At 40.7% G+C, this 16,673-nt stretch overlaps 1 protein-coding gene across 3 annotated transcripts; it reads left to right on the top strand.

Moving 5' to 3' along the window:
* Positions 1-2,711: 2,711 nt before the first annotated feature.
* On the top strand, positions 2,712-16,182 carry LOC104928288 (Scm polycomb group protein like 2). 3 transcript variants are annotated; one of them, XM_019252921.2, is made up of 15 exons: positions 2,712-2,855; positions 5,452-5,550; positions 6,295-6,369; positions 7,298-7,368; positions 7,797-8,031; positions 9,241-9,329; positions 9,441-9,684; positions 11,355-11,620; positions 11,696-11,789; positions 11,884-12,087; positions 12,173-12,334; positions 12,534-12,662; positions 13,829-14,047; positions 14,139-14,302; positions 14,484-16,182. In XM_019252921.2, exons 2-15 carry the CDS (start codon positions 5,529-5,531, stop codon positions 14,607-14,609), a joined length of 2,100 nt encoding a protein of 699 aa, XP_019108466.1. In that variant the 5' UTR covers positions 2,712-2,855; positions 5,452-5,528; the 3' UTR covers positions 14,610-16,182. The 3 variants fall into 3 exon arrangements, with proteins under 3 accessions (XP_019108466.1, XP_019108465.1, XP_010740849.1); XM_019252920.2 differs by having other exon boundaries at positions 13,826-14,047; positions 14,142-14,302; XM_010742547.3 differs by having other exon boundaries at positions 13,826-14,047.
* Positions 16,183-16,673: the final 491 nt, after the last annotated feature.

Raw genomic sequence — 16,673 nt, 5'->3', positions numbered from 1 at the left:
ACAACATGGCTCAGATAAATAATTATGAACATTTCTGAAAGTAAAAAAAAAACACATTATATTATAAAGAGTACAGTCTAGATCTACTGTATGGAGATAACTGCCATGTCTATCTTCATTCAGACCAAATGTGAACTAATGACATTCAAAGACTTTGCAGGATCCATACAGCTCTTTCCATGCTTACTTTCACATGAAACCATGCTGCCACCCACAGGATGAACATGAAACTGTATAAATCAAAGTGTCTTCATGTCTAGGCCAAGTATTTATTTATTTTTTTAAAATATGAACTTGTACCAGATCAATTGTTGCAGCTGTCAGCGAAGGTAAGTAAAAAATATATTTCTACATAAGAAACATGTGAAACAGGTAGGACATACATAAAGAGGAAGTCTTTGTAAAGAGGAGGAGTGGTTCGAAAGGTCAAAGCAGCCTGGTTTTAAAATCTGAATCACTAAAGTAAAGTCTTTGATATTTTTTTTCTGCCAGGTCAGTAATCCTTTGTTGTAGGGGAACAAACTGCTTTATGATGGTGGTGGTAATGCCTGGTTTGATTTTCACATTTTATTTGAGAGGTTTTAGACTTCAGTAGTAATATCAGAAAGTTTGTCTATTTATTAATGAATAATTCTGTATGTTTTGTTATTAAAAATACAAATCCACATTTTTCAGCAGCTTCCATGATGGCATATTCTACATACAAAAGACCTAATGGGGCATTCAACTAGTTAACATATTCTAGATTTTCCATGTTATGAATTTTTACATCAGCTGACTGCGGATACCCATTAACTAACTGGGGAATTAACAAAGGATGATGGAGAGCACATAACAATCACAACTTCAAAATATTCATTCAGATCCTTTATTTAAGGAAAAATACCAAAACAACAAAGTAAAAATACTTAATTATGAGTAAAGGTACTGCATCCAAAATGTTATGTAAAGTGTAAGTTACATTGTACTCAAGGTATCAAAAGTAAAAATACTAAAAGCATTAAATGCCATGTAATAGTATAGAATCATATATCATTATTGAATCATTGTTTAATTATTAGCCTTTTGAGGCATTCATGTGGAAGTAGAATTATTCTTATAGCTGGTTGACATGTAACTACATAACTAATTATTTTACATGCTGTTAGGTAGTTTAAGTAAACAGCCAATAAAACAGAAAACCCCCCAGAGTTTTTACTTCCCACTGATGGTGAACTTTGTCCAGCACACAGATGATTCCACACATGATAAAGCTACAGACAGTTGTGTGAAGATTTTCTTTAGTTTATGAATTTGATTTATTATTTTCCAAGTGATCTCACAGTTCAGATAAATGATTATCAACAATTATGAAAGGTCATTTTAGCATATAAATGAGTGGTTATAGTTAAGTTCATGCTCATGATGGAAATTATTGGGTCTCTGTAAATAATATTACCATATAAAGAGTATAGTCTAGATCTACTCTATATGAAAAGTGTCATGAGATAACTTCTGTTATGTTTTGGTGCTGTATATATGTATGTCTAGTGAATTTAATTGAAATTACATCAAGTACCTACTGTATTAAATGTAGAGATGGAAGCAAATTGATAATTGTTTTTGAATAGTGATCATATTCACATCATCATGGAAAGAAAATTAGAAAGTAAAAGCTCACACCTCCAATATTCTGAACTGTATTTTGCTCTAGAATTTTTAATTATTAATGTAATAAATACATTTGAAGTATAATTACCTTAAACTGGTTCTTGAGTAGCTCAGTGAATAAAAATTAAATGTACTTTATTACATTCCACCACTGTCATGCAAACATGTTTTTGTCTTAGTGAAACCATAAAGGAGATCCACAAAACATATTTTCCACTTACCATCATTTTAAAAGTAAAGAAAAGATATTAGAGCCCTGTTCTTCATAGTTTTATTAATACATTAATACATTTTATATGGTATTGATTAAGGTCACATCTGGAGTTTTTACGTGCTGCAGGTGTTTGAATATTGACGATTTGTGCTTGATATTGTTAGAAAAATCGAGTCTTTATAGGAACACTGTGGGTGGGGGAAAACACATAAGCTTGAAACTGACGTGAGACGGATCCAGTGAGTCATGAGCGGAGTGCCCGGTGATCTGGCGGGTTACACAGAAGTGTCGTCAGCTTTCATAGAAATTTGGTTTATTTTATTTATTTAAATTAGATTAGATTGATCGTTTTTAAATATTAAAAAAACAAAACAATAAAAACTAAATAAACTAAAGAAAATAAGTTTTGTAGATATTCCATTTTATTCTTTTTATTTTTAATTACACCATTTAGTTTTCTAGTTTACTAAAAACGTGTTCTATTGAAAACTATTTCTTTACTTATTTACTTAAAAACATATATTTTTACACTTTAGTATTGTACCCTGATGTATAAAGTGATATAATTCAGCCTGTGATTATACTTCAGTTTTATTTTTGTCCTTTTTTCTGAGTATTTTATTTTCTATTTTTTATCAGTTTTGAACCACAGCAGGGGGATACACGAGAAAAAAAGAGGGCATAAAAGTGAGGATGGTTGACTCGGTGTCACTTTCTAGAATATGAAAAAAAACTACAACTCGTGTAGTTCTAAACGCCGATTGGCTAGAAAATGAGCAAACCTTCACCTGATTGGCTGTGAGCGTGAGTTCCAAAGCCCCCCCTTAAACTCGTCGAGCGTGTGTGCGCTCTGTCTCTCTCTGCCTCGGATACAATCTTCGGCATAAATTACATGCGTGTAAGCATACACTACATTCAGTGAGAAAAAAATGGCAGCTGACGATTAGAGAAAAAAGTGTGTGGATCTTCACTCGGAAAAAAGACGGCACTTGTAAGTTTTTTCTTCACACTGAATAACGTAGACTTTCCGGAGGAGGTTAACAGAAGCCACGCAGCCCTGCTCGGGTGTAATTCCTCTCGGTAATATGGAAGAAACTGCTCTGAGAGGGTTAACGCTAAGGTTAGCCAGCCTAGTTATTAGCCCAGCAGCAGCAGCAGCAGCAGCGGCGGTGGTGGAGGAGGAGGAGGTGGAGGAGGTGGTGGCTAGCAAATCAAGCAGTCCCAGTTGTCAACATTGGGTCCAGACTATTACCTGGACGCTTATAAGCGTCATACACACCAAACACGGCGTCTTAAAGCTGATATATAACATCTTTGTTTTGTGGCGTAACATCGAAAACAAACAGACGTTAGGTCTGTAACGGCTTTTAGCAGCTAGTTAGCTGTTACGAGCTAAGTTACACATTAAGAAGGTGCCATAACCAGCCTGCTAACTGTAAGAAAAAACATTAAAAAGTGTAAGGCGACATTGTTATTAAGTTATAAGTTTGATATTAAATGTAATAAAAACAACAGGATGAGACGTAATTTGTTTCCAACGGTAACGGTTAGCTCCGTTTTTATATCGTGGCTAATTTAACCGTTAACCGTTAATGAGTTAGTTACAGTTATAACGGTTGTTAGTTTCTATCTTTTATTTTTTTCAAAATGTTGCTCGGCTGTTTTTTTCCATTTGTTTCTTATTTAACTCAACTCCAGTAATTCAGCAGTGTTTGCGCTTCATGAAGCGACACATCAGAGTTGAATATAGTATATATATATTTAAAAAAAGGGGTGTTTGTACAGTAAGTTAAAGTGTCCCAGTCCATTACACAGGCAGTCAGGCCCTGTGGTCGTTTACAGTTTTGAACCTCATGAGAAAAACCCACCATGTTACACAGGAGGCTTCCTGTCTCTGTGGGAGTGTCCATTACTGGAATACCACACTGCTGTACAAGAAAGAGGTCCTCATATGTTATAGGGGGGGAGAAGTATGTTTTCCCTTTGACTAACATCAGCATCGACTAACTCACCTTTAGTTTTCACGTGGCTCCTCTTTGAGATCCCATATAATCAATATCAAGTCCACTGACAGGTTCAAGGTGTCTTTCGTTATCTCCAAACATAAATAAACATACATGAGCAACAGACAAGCAGTTTTACATTGTGCTGTTAAGAAGACAAAAGCAGTTTTTATATCTTTTTCCTGTGCGCTTTGTGTCATCATATCTGCAGCCTGACGGTAATAACTCAAAATAGGAGTTCAAGGGAGTGACTTGGGTCGGACACAACTGACCGCATCAGTAAAAAAAAACATTGTTGTCCATGTCTGTAATTAAATGCAATAGTGCAAAAGCAGATAGTAGTAGTAATAATAATGATAATAATACGTTTTATTATATATATTACAAGTGGTTTTCTGAATACTCAAAGACACTTTACATCAAAACATCGAGGCAGCGAATAACATCAGACAAAGAATAACAACAGTACTAAAAGACATCAGACTAAGCTGAACAGTAAACGCTATAGATGATTAAATCAACTGTTTATCAACACTGATCCAAAGTGGTTCATTAAACTGTTAATCTTAATGAGTTATCCTGTGTTTATACTGTAAACAGTAGTTCAATATCACGTCCACTGAGACATAACATCAGTATTATTTAACCAAAAACACCTACCTCTATAATGTTTGATATTATAGGCTGTCATCTTCTATATTGTTCTTTGAAAAATCATCTGTTGTCCACGTCTGTAGTTAAATGAAGGAGTACTGCTTTATGATTAGATCAGCTGTTTATCAAGCATCAGCGTCAAACTTTATCTGTTTCCAGATTCTTAATTCATGTTAATTCGTCCCAAAGAACAGTAACATTAACTTCGTTATAACAGTCGTCCACGATGGCTAATTGTCCTGTTTGTTTGTTCATTGATTCAATGATTGTTCACCTCACTAAGTCACCAGTGTCTCGGTCAGAAAGATCCTTTGTGACGTGTCAGAGTTTAACAGGTATTGATTCAATCTCACAGACTGAGCACCAGTATTATTTTGTATAACATCAACCAGAAAATAAAAATAAAGAGTAATAACCCAGTTAGAAAAGCTCCTCTGTTGTTATTTGGAAAAGCATTTGTTGTCCACATCTCGTTAGTACTAAAGCGCAGAGCAGATGATTAGATCAACAGAAGAGTAATTGATCATTTCATTTGTTTATCGAGTGCCGGTGTCAAACGTTTGCTCCTTACAGCTTCTTAAATACAATCATGTGCCACGTCATGCCATGATTTTTGTAATGCAGTCCTCTGATGTCCAATTTATTTGATAAGTGAGAGATTAATTGAAATTATAGTAATAATCATTAGTTGCAGCCCTTTGCTCAGCATGTTGATTACAGAAGGTTATAATAACGGTTCATTAACTAAAGATTTCACCTCACTCATACACAAACACCGCTGAACATTAAAGCTCTTGTATTTCATAGCGTGATGCTGATTAATGACGTTGTAATTATGATGAATGAAACTAATGAAGCTCCTTTTAAACTAGCCTGTTTGTTTTTTTTCTGCTTTTCATATTAATCGTCTTCACCTTTTGTCACTTTCAGAACAAACAGCAGACAGAAGCGTACTCGGTCAGCATTGGTCGTCATCGCTGAAGTGTCAGCATTGGTCATCAGCCACCATGGGAAAAACTCCGATAAAAGGCGAGAGGATGTTATTTTCCTACGCATGATAAAAAACTGTGATCGTGACTCTGAGGGATTTTTCTTTTGGAGGAATTCCCCTGAAGAAAAAAGTTGATTTGTTTCACAGCTGTTCCTTTGTAAAAGTTTCTTTAAAGACATGAGCAGTGGAGAATTTTGAACTTCGAGTCGTTAGTATGTCATTACTCGCAGATAATTGCAAATTAACTTCAAGGCTCTGCGTACCCACACAGGTGTTTTCACTTATTCTGTCTGATTAAAGACCTCCGCTCAGGTTGAAGTTGGGAAAAGTCACGCAGAGAACATGATCTCCCTAAAATGTATGTATTAGTGATAAAGGTGTGTACATTCACACACGCAGTGTTTAGGAAAGCTCGGATGATGCACAGTGAGTGTGTGGCAACATGCAGCTTTGTTTGTCGTTATGATTCCTCTCGAGCTTACTGAAGGCATTCCAGAGTTAATTAGATATTCTTGGCATCATCTGCTGTGCTGACTCTCAGCAGGCTTCAGTTCAGTATTTCACAAATTGGTTGCATGATTCCAGGATTTTGATATATTTATAACTCCCTCAGAAATCCATTATTATGTTTTTAGACTGTTATTTATGAATCTTCCAAAGTTGTTTTGAAAAAGGGAAGAGACCTGCCTGAAGTGACAGGATGTAATGTTTGAAAAAAGAGCGTTGCATGGATGAATCTGTTTTTTTGTTGTTGTTTTATATTTTTGTTTGATCGTTTTTAGATCAGAAAGATAGCAAAAAGGAGAAACTGGGAAGGACTGTTCCTCTAACAGGCACAACCCCTGCAACAACTAAAGGTAAACATTTTATTTGATATCTTGTGACATTTGTGAGTCTTTATTACTTTGATTAAACACGGGGAGAGCTGTGTGTGGTGTTTACATAATAAGAAAATAAACATAATTTTGCTCTTATATGATGACGATGACTGTGGAGGCTCCTTCAGCAACAGACTGCTACTCCAACAGCTGTCAGACTCTTTAACACCAGCATGACTTCATGACTTTCTTCTATATATTTCTTATTTATGAGTAATTTCTTGCGTAAACGAGCTGCTATAACAATTTCATTTATGCGCTGTGGGATCATTAAAGTCTGTCTTATCTTATTAACTATAACTATTACATGCCAGTGTCCCTATTCTGAGCTATGATCCAATCATTTTCCTAGCAGAGGATAGTTCTGTGCACTATGATGGTTATATATCATGAGCCAATAGAAAACATTTCAAATGACGCTCTATTGCTGGATTTTCGTTGTGTCACAAATCACACTCTTTACGGCAATTTTCTGTTATTTGGTTGGTGTCTTGCGTCGCATGTCATAGATTCAGGTTTGTGGACACAAACATGGAGAGTGAACGTGACACAGAACAGGTATTTCCCTCCAAGCAAGGGACTACTTCTGTTGCATCAACGTGGTTGAACCAGAAAACCGCAATGCCAACCATCACTAGCTTCTGCTGCACCTGACCTAAATATAGTACATAGTCAACAGTACAGTGAAATGTCACAATAATAGATTATGTACAACAAGAAATGTCAAGAAAATATGTCATGTAAAGTATTGCACACACATTGTAGCAGGTGATGTTGTGACGTTCAGCTTAAGTATTAGCTGGGTCTCATGTTATTCCTAATAAGCAAACTATGTAATATGTTGTATTTAAGTTTACAGTCAGAACATTAACAAAGATTTTACATTTTTCATGATTTCTTTGTTTAGATGCTTTCAGCTGGGAAGAATACCTAAAAGAGACGTCATCCACACCAGCTCCACCGAGCTGTTTTCGTCAGGTATGTCCTCTTGGATTTTTGAGCTGCTTCATATTTAGCAGAGACCAGCTGCACGAAGACCTTTTAAATATAAAGTTTAAGTAGTTCGGTAAGAATTGGTAGAACTTGTCTCCACTTATCAGTGCCTCTGTTCATCTTTCATTGTTTTCTTGGGACAGGCTGCATTGAAGTGTTTTTTTTTTTACGTTACTGGGGCAACTCACTGGTTACTAAACTGTGTGTGAATTGCTGCCAGTGGCACAAACTGGATTCGTCCCTTCACTCGGATGTTATTCATGACTTTGAATCCAACATGACTCTCACGAACCCATACGACCACACATTTGTCTTTCCTGCACAATTAGCGAAACATTTTACCAAATCATGTCTCACAACAACGATGATTTGTTTGATCATCACTAATGCTATTTTCCTATTATTATCTGCAGGCGAGAGTCCCGCCCTCCAACGACTTCAAGGTGGGGATGAAGCTTGAAGCGCACGACCCACGCAACTCCACCTCCGTTTGTATCGCCACGGTGATGGGTTTAACCGGAGTCCGTCTGCGTCTCCGTCTGGATGGAAGCGACAACAGCAATGACTTCTGGAGACTGGTGGACTCCTCTGATATCCAGCCTATCGGCACCTGTGAGAAGAACGGAGACATGCTGCAGCCACCACTGGGTAAGAAGGTCACACAGACAGTAAGGAGAAAATCTCCATTCATTAGCTGTGATTCTCCATAAAGCAGAACAAATGGCAGATTTGTCTCTTAAACTGAGATTCATTCTGTCTTTGCCATGGTAACAATGAAAGAGGAACCTGTAACCTGAAAATAATAAGTGTGAGACTGCTCTGTTTGTTACACTCTTAGGGTTAATTCAGACAGAATCAGGCGCTGTGGTGAATCGCTGCAGGGTTGTTCAGTGTCTGTCTATTTGTGCTGAACGTAACCGCTGTGAAACAATCAGGGAATAACTTTTTATTTCGCTGATTAACTGACTTTACCGATGCCGGCACTTCCTCACTCTCATTCACTGTCTATGTCTCTGAACCACTGCTCGCTTTCGCTCTCAAACCATCGGACTCAAACCAAATTAAACTTCTTTTGCAGCTAGTCAGACTCAGAATTAGAAGCTGGGTACATGAAACAAACAAAGCCAGAGCACAACAGATAGATTATCAGAGTTTAGTCCATGAATCCACCTGGATAGTCTCGGTTTCAGGCTGACTGTGGAGGTTTGACCATCTTGTTTTGCATTGCAGTGTGACATCAGGCTGTGTTTATCCAAAAGTTGGAAACTTCTCCACCACAGGTTGTTTGGTTTTATTTAACGGACATCCAAATTGCACCACTCCCACTCAAATAAATCGTCTGAATAGTCTGAAGGGACCTTATGTGAAAATAAAAGAATATTTCCCTACAGGCTTCCGTTAATTTGATTATCTTTTTTTTTTGCATCTGCAAAGAATGTGAAGGTAAGAGAGTCTGCAGCAACGTTTTGTTTATATTGCTGCAATAAATCTGGAATAATTACAACAGCAAGATAAGAAATGTGGATAGATTAGTACACTAACTTTTAAAAATGTGAAACTGGTGGCGGCTGTTAGCTCAGTAGGTATGAGGAGTATGCACCACATGTACAGAGGCTCAGTCCAGCTGAGATTCATTCTCTGTGACTTAATCTGAAATCTGCAGAATAATGGTTTAGTGAGGAATTGATTAAAAACAAGAAAAGGTGGCTTCAGTCCAGTGATCACCATATTTATCTGATAAAGAAAAGGTTAGCAACAATATAAATTACCCATGAAATCAGACATGTGGTAATAACAGGATTTTCTGCTCTGCTTTCTTCACTGTCGTTTTAAAATGTTATCACGGTTTCTTCTCAGGATTTCGGATGAACGCCTCCTCGTGGCCCATGTTTCTGTTGAGAACTTTAAACGGAGCAGAGATGGCACCAGCAACGGCCTTTAAAAAGGTTTGTAATACTTCACAAAGCTTTCGTTTTACAGGCACTATGCTGCCGTCTTATTGCCAATGCATGTTTATTCAAAAGTTGCTGCAATCAGGATATTGCACTTGTTTCCAGGAACCACTGAGGCCCACGCAGAACAACTTTAAGCCGGGCATGAAGCTGGAGGCCGTGGACAAGAAGAACCCGTACCTCATCTGCCCCGCCACCATAGGAGAAGTGAAGGGCGACGAGGTTTTCATCATGTTCGACGGGTGGCGGGGCGCCTTCGATTACTGGTGCAAGTACGACTCCCGGGACATCTTCCCCGTGGGCTGGTGCTCCCTCACAAAACACAGCCTCCAGCCGCCGGGCAACAGTGGTGAGTGTTCGCCTCTAGGTGGCAGCACACCTCTGCACATACACTGCTGTCTGAGGCAGATGCTGTTGTTTGTAATCAACGTCTCATTCACGCTTATTTATTTGCGGTGCACCCCCCCCCCACAGTCGGGACACTGCACCCAACACCTAGAAAAACATAAACACAATTATCTTGAATCATCTGGTCTCGTTGCTTAGTCTGGCAGAGTAAAATATACACGGCCTAATCTCTAACAGGTGCTCAAACATTCAGTAGAAGATCGCATGAATTCTGCCTTTTGATCAACGTGAGAGCTAATAACACACATTAACACATCTCCCAGATGTTGAGTCTGAACGGAAAAGTTTCTGCGTTTGACGCGAACAAACACAGATCCAGTTAAGATGCTTGAATGATGTGATAGCTGTGGATTCTGAGGATTCTGCAGCTGGCCTGGTGAGGTTGGTTGTGGTACAGTAGTTGTTTAAGTAAAACGTTCCTCTTCTTTTCGCACACACACTCTGGTCGTTCTGGGTAGATAAGGATTTCTTTTCTACGACGCTCCCCACAGTGGCTGCACTTTGGGGAAAGTTTGGTTGCTTAGTGACAAGTTTTATACGGTGTTTACAACGTGTTCCTTTTGATAAACTGGGGCTACGTTCAATAAAAGGAGTGTCCTGAGTGCTGAACACTGTTTGTGTGATTCTTATTGGTTGGAGATGGGGAGGAGGAGGATTTATGTGCTTCACATCATACCTGTTTACATGGTGAAAATATATTTACATAAAAGCTGCTCAGTCCAGTCAGACGTTTGTCTGGACGGAGAGGATAAGAAACTCCTTACTTGAGTTCCCTTTTAGACGTTTAAATGTACCTGAAAAAAGAAAAAAAAGAAGAAGTAGTAACTATCTCTGTTTTCCTCCCCCATCTAACAACGATCGCTCAGCTTTCTCCGTCACTGCATGCTTTGTTTTGAGCGGTTGTTGACTTCTGGAGGAAGATTTATTCGACTCTCTACGAGTGGGGAATTGTCAGGGAATTTTAGAGTCAATACAGAAACAGAAAATATTTACTAGCTGAGTAAATGGGCTGTTACTTTGCGTGGGTTTGTGTTTTTCCTGTCAGTGCTTTTGGTGAGTTTCAGATTTTTGCTGTTTGTAAAAAGACGTCCAGAACATGTTTTATTAGCTCGCAGCACTGCAGCCCTTCAGAGCAGACAGTGTTGTTGCCATTGTATAGATAATATTAATTATTATTACTATTAGTGTTATACATTATTTTGTTTCTCTCTGCTGGCTTGCTGATGTTGTAATTTGGCTTTAAACTACTGCTGAAGGTCTTAACAATTAGCTAAATGCACAGCCATGCCAGATATTACGTCAGAAAACGTGTCATTGGAAGTGTATGACATTTATTGGAGCACTTCCCCCGCTGTTTCCCGTAATGAGATGCCCCTGTCCAAATCCAGATTGGCATCAGACCATCTCTTTACTTTAATCCTCCAACACCAGCGCAGCAAACTGTGGTCAGAGTCAAGAGATAATGGCACAATGTATTCGTCTAATTAGCCTGCAGAGACTCTGCAGTGATTCTCTCTCTCTTTGCACACGCCTACGTAGTCAATCCACAATCAAGCTGTGCCAAGACTAACTTTCTCTTTTTATACCCGCGTCTGTGTTTTTTCCTTTCAGTTACTCTGCCAAAGAACCTGCAGATTCTTCCGGCGTCGCCCTCCAAGCCCAACAGGCGCTCCATGCAGTCCCCCTACAGACTCCCCAACCCCCTGCCACCTCTGCCCGTCAGGAAGGGGGTAAGAGGCCGTCGGCCCAAGAGCGAGACCATCGCTCTGCTCAAAGCCGTGGCGGAGGCAGCGGCAGCCCAGAACGGGACTGTACCTGAAAACACGCAGCTGGTGCCACGACCCCACAAGAAGAGAGGGCCCAAACCCGGAAGCAAGGTGGGACCCTGCAGAGATATTAAACATCAGATGATGTGCCACGTTCTTTATGTTAAAAGATTGTGTGTTTTTCAGAGAAAGTCCAAGATCCTCCAAGGCCAAGCACAGCTGCCCAGCATCCAGGTACCACAGGAAAGCCCCGCCAGCCTCAGCTCCGTGGTCTCAACAGGTGAGGACAAATTCTCACCAGCTATCGCACGTTCTGCACCAGCTGTCATTAGTAGATCTCATTTGTTCTCTGTGTTTCTTGTGTGTTGTTTCAGTGTGTGTGTACGTGAACAAGCACGGAAACTGCGGTCCTCACCTGGACAGGAAGCTGATGCAGCATCTGCCGGACCACTTTGGACCAGGCCCGGTGAACGCTGTGCTCCAGCAGGTGGTGCAGTCATGCATAGACTGCGCATACCAGCCTAAAGTCCTGCTCAGTGCTCTGCAGACTCACTCAGGAGGAGGCGAGATCGTCAGAGGTAAGACACACAAAGACAAAAAAAATCATCATGCACTCATCAGGGGGCTGATGAGACCAATAAAACATGCTCTCCTTCATCACAGTGAGAACAGATGGTGGAGTTCGTGTGGTCAAACTCCCAGCAGCCTCCAGTGCTTCTTTTGTGCTGCGGTTCTTGGAGACGATGTGTCGTCACCTGCAATGTGACAACCTGTTCAGCAGCCAGCCGTTCAGCCACTACACGGCTTATGACAGGACCAAGTCAGGTAAAAAACAATTACTAACAACGCCCAGATATCAGCTGTGACAGGTGCCTTGCTTCTCTTTAAGTGGTGTTTAATTCGTCTTATGTTGAAGCTAAATGACTTTAAATGAAGGGCGGCTGGTAATTAACCATATCTGTTTATCTTTGTGTTATTCTGTTGACTATGTGCTGGCACTCACTTCCTTGTTTCTGTGTTTCAGTGAAAGAAGAAGCGTTGGACGCTCCATCTCTGGCTCGCGGCAGTAAACGGAGCCTCTCTGGAGTTTCCCCGCCGTACGCAGCTCCTCTTTCACCTAAACATTTACGTACCGAAGCTCACCCGTCAGAAGGTACGCCACCTTGATTAATTTTTAACTCATTAATAACTGCACACTAAATAAGACTAATCTCTGTGCTGGAGACTGGCTTCTTAACCCTTTAGGGTACGTTCAGGCAGGATCCAGCACCGAGGCAAAAACAGGTTTTTCCATTCATTTGAAGCCATTTTGGCTGTGGCAGCATGAGCTGCTGGGGTGTCCGCCAAATCAGCGCAGTGACCCGCGGCAGTGAAGTTGAACTTCTGGAAAAAACACAGAAACGGCACAGAGAATCCGGTCCATTTTCAAAATAAAACGCCCCGTTTAAAAACTACCAAACAGTCAAAGGGAAACAATTTAACTACGTAGCATATTTACATATTTAGAAGCACTTAAACTAGAAAAAGGACCAAATCTGTGCAGGTTAACAAAGTCTGGAAGGAAACACTCTGGTGGGATTTGAAGTCACGTGGAGAACAGACCAGAGCAGTGCTGCTGCCACGCCATGACAGAGACGTGCCCGCTGGGGCTTGTTAGTGTGTTAGTGTGTTTTTAGACGTTAATTATTTGCCTTGCACGCGGCACCAGCAGCAGATCTGACATCAGCAGCCATACTCCGTGCTCAATGGATGCAGCAGACTTCTCTGGACATTCCTTTAGTCGATGAGCTTTTTCCCGTCACGCTTCGTACCTGCACTCATCAGAGCGGCTGTTTATTTATTTTAGAAGCATGTTTTTAATGTCCAATTTCTCGGCCGGCCAAAAGTTTGCTTTGTGTGAAATGCCAGAAAGTTTTCTCTCGGTACTCTGCAGTGTGTACACTAGATGATTGCTCAGTGCAAGCATTGGCACTGAAGTGGTGAACGATGATACTTTAATGAGTAATGCATGTTGCCGCTAACTGCTGTGTAGTGATATGCAGGTTGTGTTTATTCGTTCCACGTGTCATCCCGAGTTGTGAAGGACTGCAGCACAGCTGGTCTCCGGTTACAGTGACTGTTACCTGCCTAACAAAGTGACGGACACATCAGACACAGTAGCAACATGTTTGTATGTCAGGACTGCTCCCTCCAGGTCGATTCAGTCGAATGCTGTCTGTAAATCAAACATGTTTATGATCGCTTTGTGTGTGTTGGACATCGTCTCAAAGGCTCGATAGAAGCTTTTAATGTCCGTTGTGTTTTTTCTTTCTCCAGCAGAGACCCTGCCCCACGAGGAGAACGGCCTAATAAAGGAGCAGCGCTACATGGACTCCGCCTCCAACTCCATGAACCCTCGACCCCAAACCGCTCGCAGTTCCTCGGAGTACCACCCTCAGGCCAGCAGCCTCTACCACCGCGCTAACAGCACACCCATGCGCCGCCTCTCCTCGAACCCCGCAGAGCACAGCTCCACACAGGCTCTCAGACGAGTCGAAGGTACAGGAACAATCTGCGGAAGTAGACGTATATAAATACTTCATTACCGCCTCACATGCTCAACGTCTGTGTTTGTGTTCTGCCTTGGCAGCAGCCAGCTCCACCACAGGTCCTGAGGCTCTGGTGTCTGAGCAAGACAGTCTGCAGCTGCCCAGTAAAAACCCCTCCTCCTGGTCCATCGAGGAGGTGATGCAGTTTGTGAGGGACGCTGACCCCACAGCGTTAGCTCCACACGCTGAACTCTTCAGAAAACACGTGAGTACAACGAGAGCTTACATTTTTAGACTCAGGTCCCCTTTGAAGTTCCCAGTTGCCTTGTTAAGCTAAAAAGGACCACGAGTTGCTCTCTTGTCTATTATTAGCTTTGGCTACTGCAGATAATTTAGTTCTCTGCATGGCGTTTGAACATAATGAGCCCCGTTCTTTGTTTCCACAGGAGATTGATGGAAAAGCTCTGATGCTGCTACGGAGCGACATGATCATGAAGTACATGGGTCTGAAACTGGGGCCTGCACTGAAGCTCTGCCATCACATAGAGAGGCTGAAACAAGGCAAACTGTAACAGGAGCCAGGGCAGACCCATGAGCAATAAGCCCCCCGAGAGAGAGAGCCATCGTGTGGACTCATGAGGGCTGGGTGGGTGGAAGGGTGGGTGCAGGGAGGGGGCTACATGTTACTCTAGACCTCCACCTCGAGGGACTGACTAGATGTTACAACTTCATCCTGACTTCCAGAGTGGAGAAAAGTGTGCCGTGCATTGCTGACACATTACCTCATCCCTCCTCATCAGTGAACAACAAGCTGTTCAAGTCTAACAGACGCCATTTGACTCGAGGAAATCCCAAAGGAAAAAAAAATCCCTGTCGTGTTTACATTGCATAGCACATGTGCACACACGGACGCCGTTTTTGTTTTTGTTTTGTTTTTTACGGAGATGAAATCTTTTGATCCTGGTTTTGGATCCCCAAAGATGGAGAATGTTTCTTCTTATATAATGTTTTTATTATTGTTGAATTTCCAGTTAACAAGGAAGGGTCGATATACTGAAACAGAAAACTACAAAAAAAAAATCAGATGTTCTTCCCCACGTTCTTCAAGAGAATCTGGACGCTCTCTCGTCTGTCGTGTAGCTGTTTTCACTCTTCACGTATGCCTCAAGTATGGGTACATCCGCCCTGCCCGAGGAATGCTAACAAGTCAGTGCATTCCATTTCGTTCACACAGTGCTGGACGGACGTCCTGGCAGGGATCACGATGTGTTTTTTTTTTTAATCGAACTCTCACTTTTTTTTTTTTTCCCCACGAGTGCTGCAGGATCATCGGCTGTGCGGCATGATGTGTTATTGTGTCTTACGGGCCCTTTTTTTTTTTTTTCTGGTTGTTACGTTGCCTCCCACTGGTCCCCACACACTTCTTATCAAACCGTTTGTATCCCGAGCTCCGAGTCGACTCGGGCGTTATCAATTTCAAAGGACAGATGTGTGCAAGTCCGACGTTTCTAAAGGGCTTTTCTGTGTTTAGTTTTCGATGTAATATTTTTTTTTTTATCATAATCATGATGTAAGCTCGTCGGTCCGCCTGCAACCTCCGCGTTGTCACTTTCTGACCGTTCCAATCACTGTTAGCAATGAAAACAGATGTGTACAGTTTTATGGGTTTAACCATGAATATCAGCGACAGAATGTACATTTTGTAGAAACTTAATATTTTAAGGAAATCATATACATAAGTTAGAAATGTGAAGATAAAGAGGGATGGTGGACGTGGTGAATATTTCACGGTGGATTCCATTCTGCTTTTTAATACTTACTACACAGCGCTTTTAGTTCAAATACTCCCTGTAATAGACTCTGCCTTGCTTTACCTACGACATCTCTCAGGTTTACGTGGTCTTTGTTAGTACAAGCTTTTTGTAGCATACTGTTTATAATATACTTAACAGAATTTTCCTGTTATTTCCTTTCCTTGATTTAAAAAAAAAAAGAAAAAGACTTGTGCCATACGATATTCAACACAGGATCGAAGTGCTGTTGATTTCCCTCTCTTGCATCTTCTTTTTAAGTACTTGAAAAAATGTGTTGCAAAAACTTCACTTGTCCATCACGTCACACCAGATAAACAATAAGTGTTTATGATGTTGTGTATTTCCTTTTTTTTTTTTTTTTTCTTTTTTATAAACCGACCAAAAACAAAAGGATGAGCGTGTGGTGTTACTGATTTCAACAAACTATTTTATTTATATATAGAAAATTCATCAGGACATTAAGTCTTGATAAAAGATGAGAAAATGAGAGCTTTGATTAAAAGTCCAGCGTTGCCATCATTAAACTTTCATCTGTCTCTGTGACAGTTGTTTTGAAATGTTACCTCTCGAGCTTTAGAAAGAAGCCAGGCCTGCTCGTGTTTGTTTATCATATGAAATATAAAAAAAAGAATCTGTCAAAACAATTTGAAAACACGTCACAGACTTTTGAATAAATAAGTCCGGTTGATGACAAACAGCCAAAATGCGGCAACTGGAGGAAACTAACGGGTAGAACCACGACATAAATTCAGAACATTTAATATACGACAGGCTGGAGCATCACTACACTGACAGACAATGAAAAGCTGAACAGCTGTAGAA

Source organism: Larimichthys crocea, chromosome XVII, assembly GCF_000972845.2.
Source record: "Larimichthys crocea isolate SSNF chromosome XVII, L_crocea_2.0, whole genome shotgun sequence".
Lineage (NCBI taxonomy): Eukaryota > Metazoa > Chordata > Actinopteri > Sciaenidae > Larimichthys > Larimichthys crocea.
Note: the sequence above shows the minus strand (reverse complement) of the source record. Positions and strands in the feature narration are given on the sequence as shown.

Excerpts from the sequence above, each read along its gene's own strand:
- LOC104928288 (XM_010742547.3), top strand. The coding sequence starts at position 5,529 with ATGGGAAAAACTCCGATAAAAG. Across the intron at positions 9,330-9,440 it reads CAGCAACGGCCTTTAAAAAG|GAACCACTGAGGCCCACGCA; the intron begins GTTTGTAATACT and ends ACTTGTTTCCAG. Across the intron at positions 14,303-14,483 it reads CTGAACTCTTCAGAAAACAC|GAGATTGATGGAAAAGCTCT; the intron begins GTGAGTACAACG and ends TTGTTTCCACAG.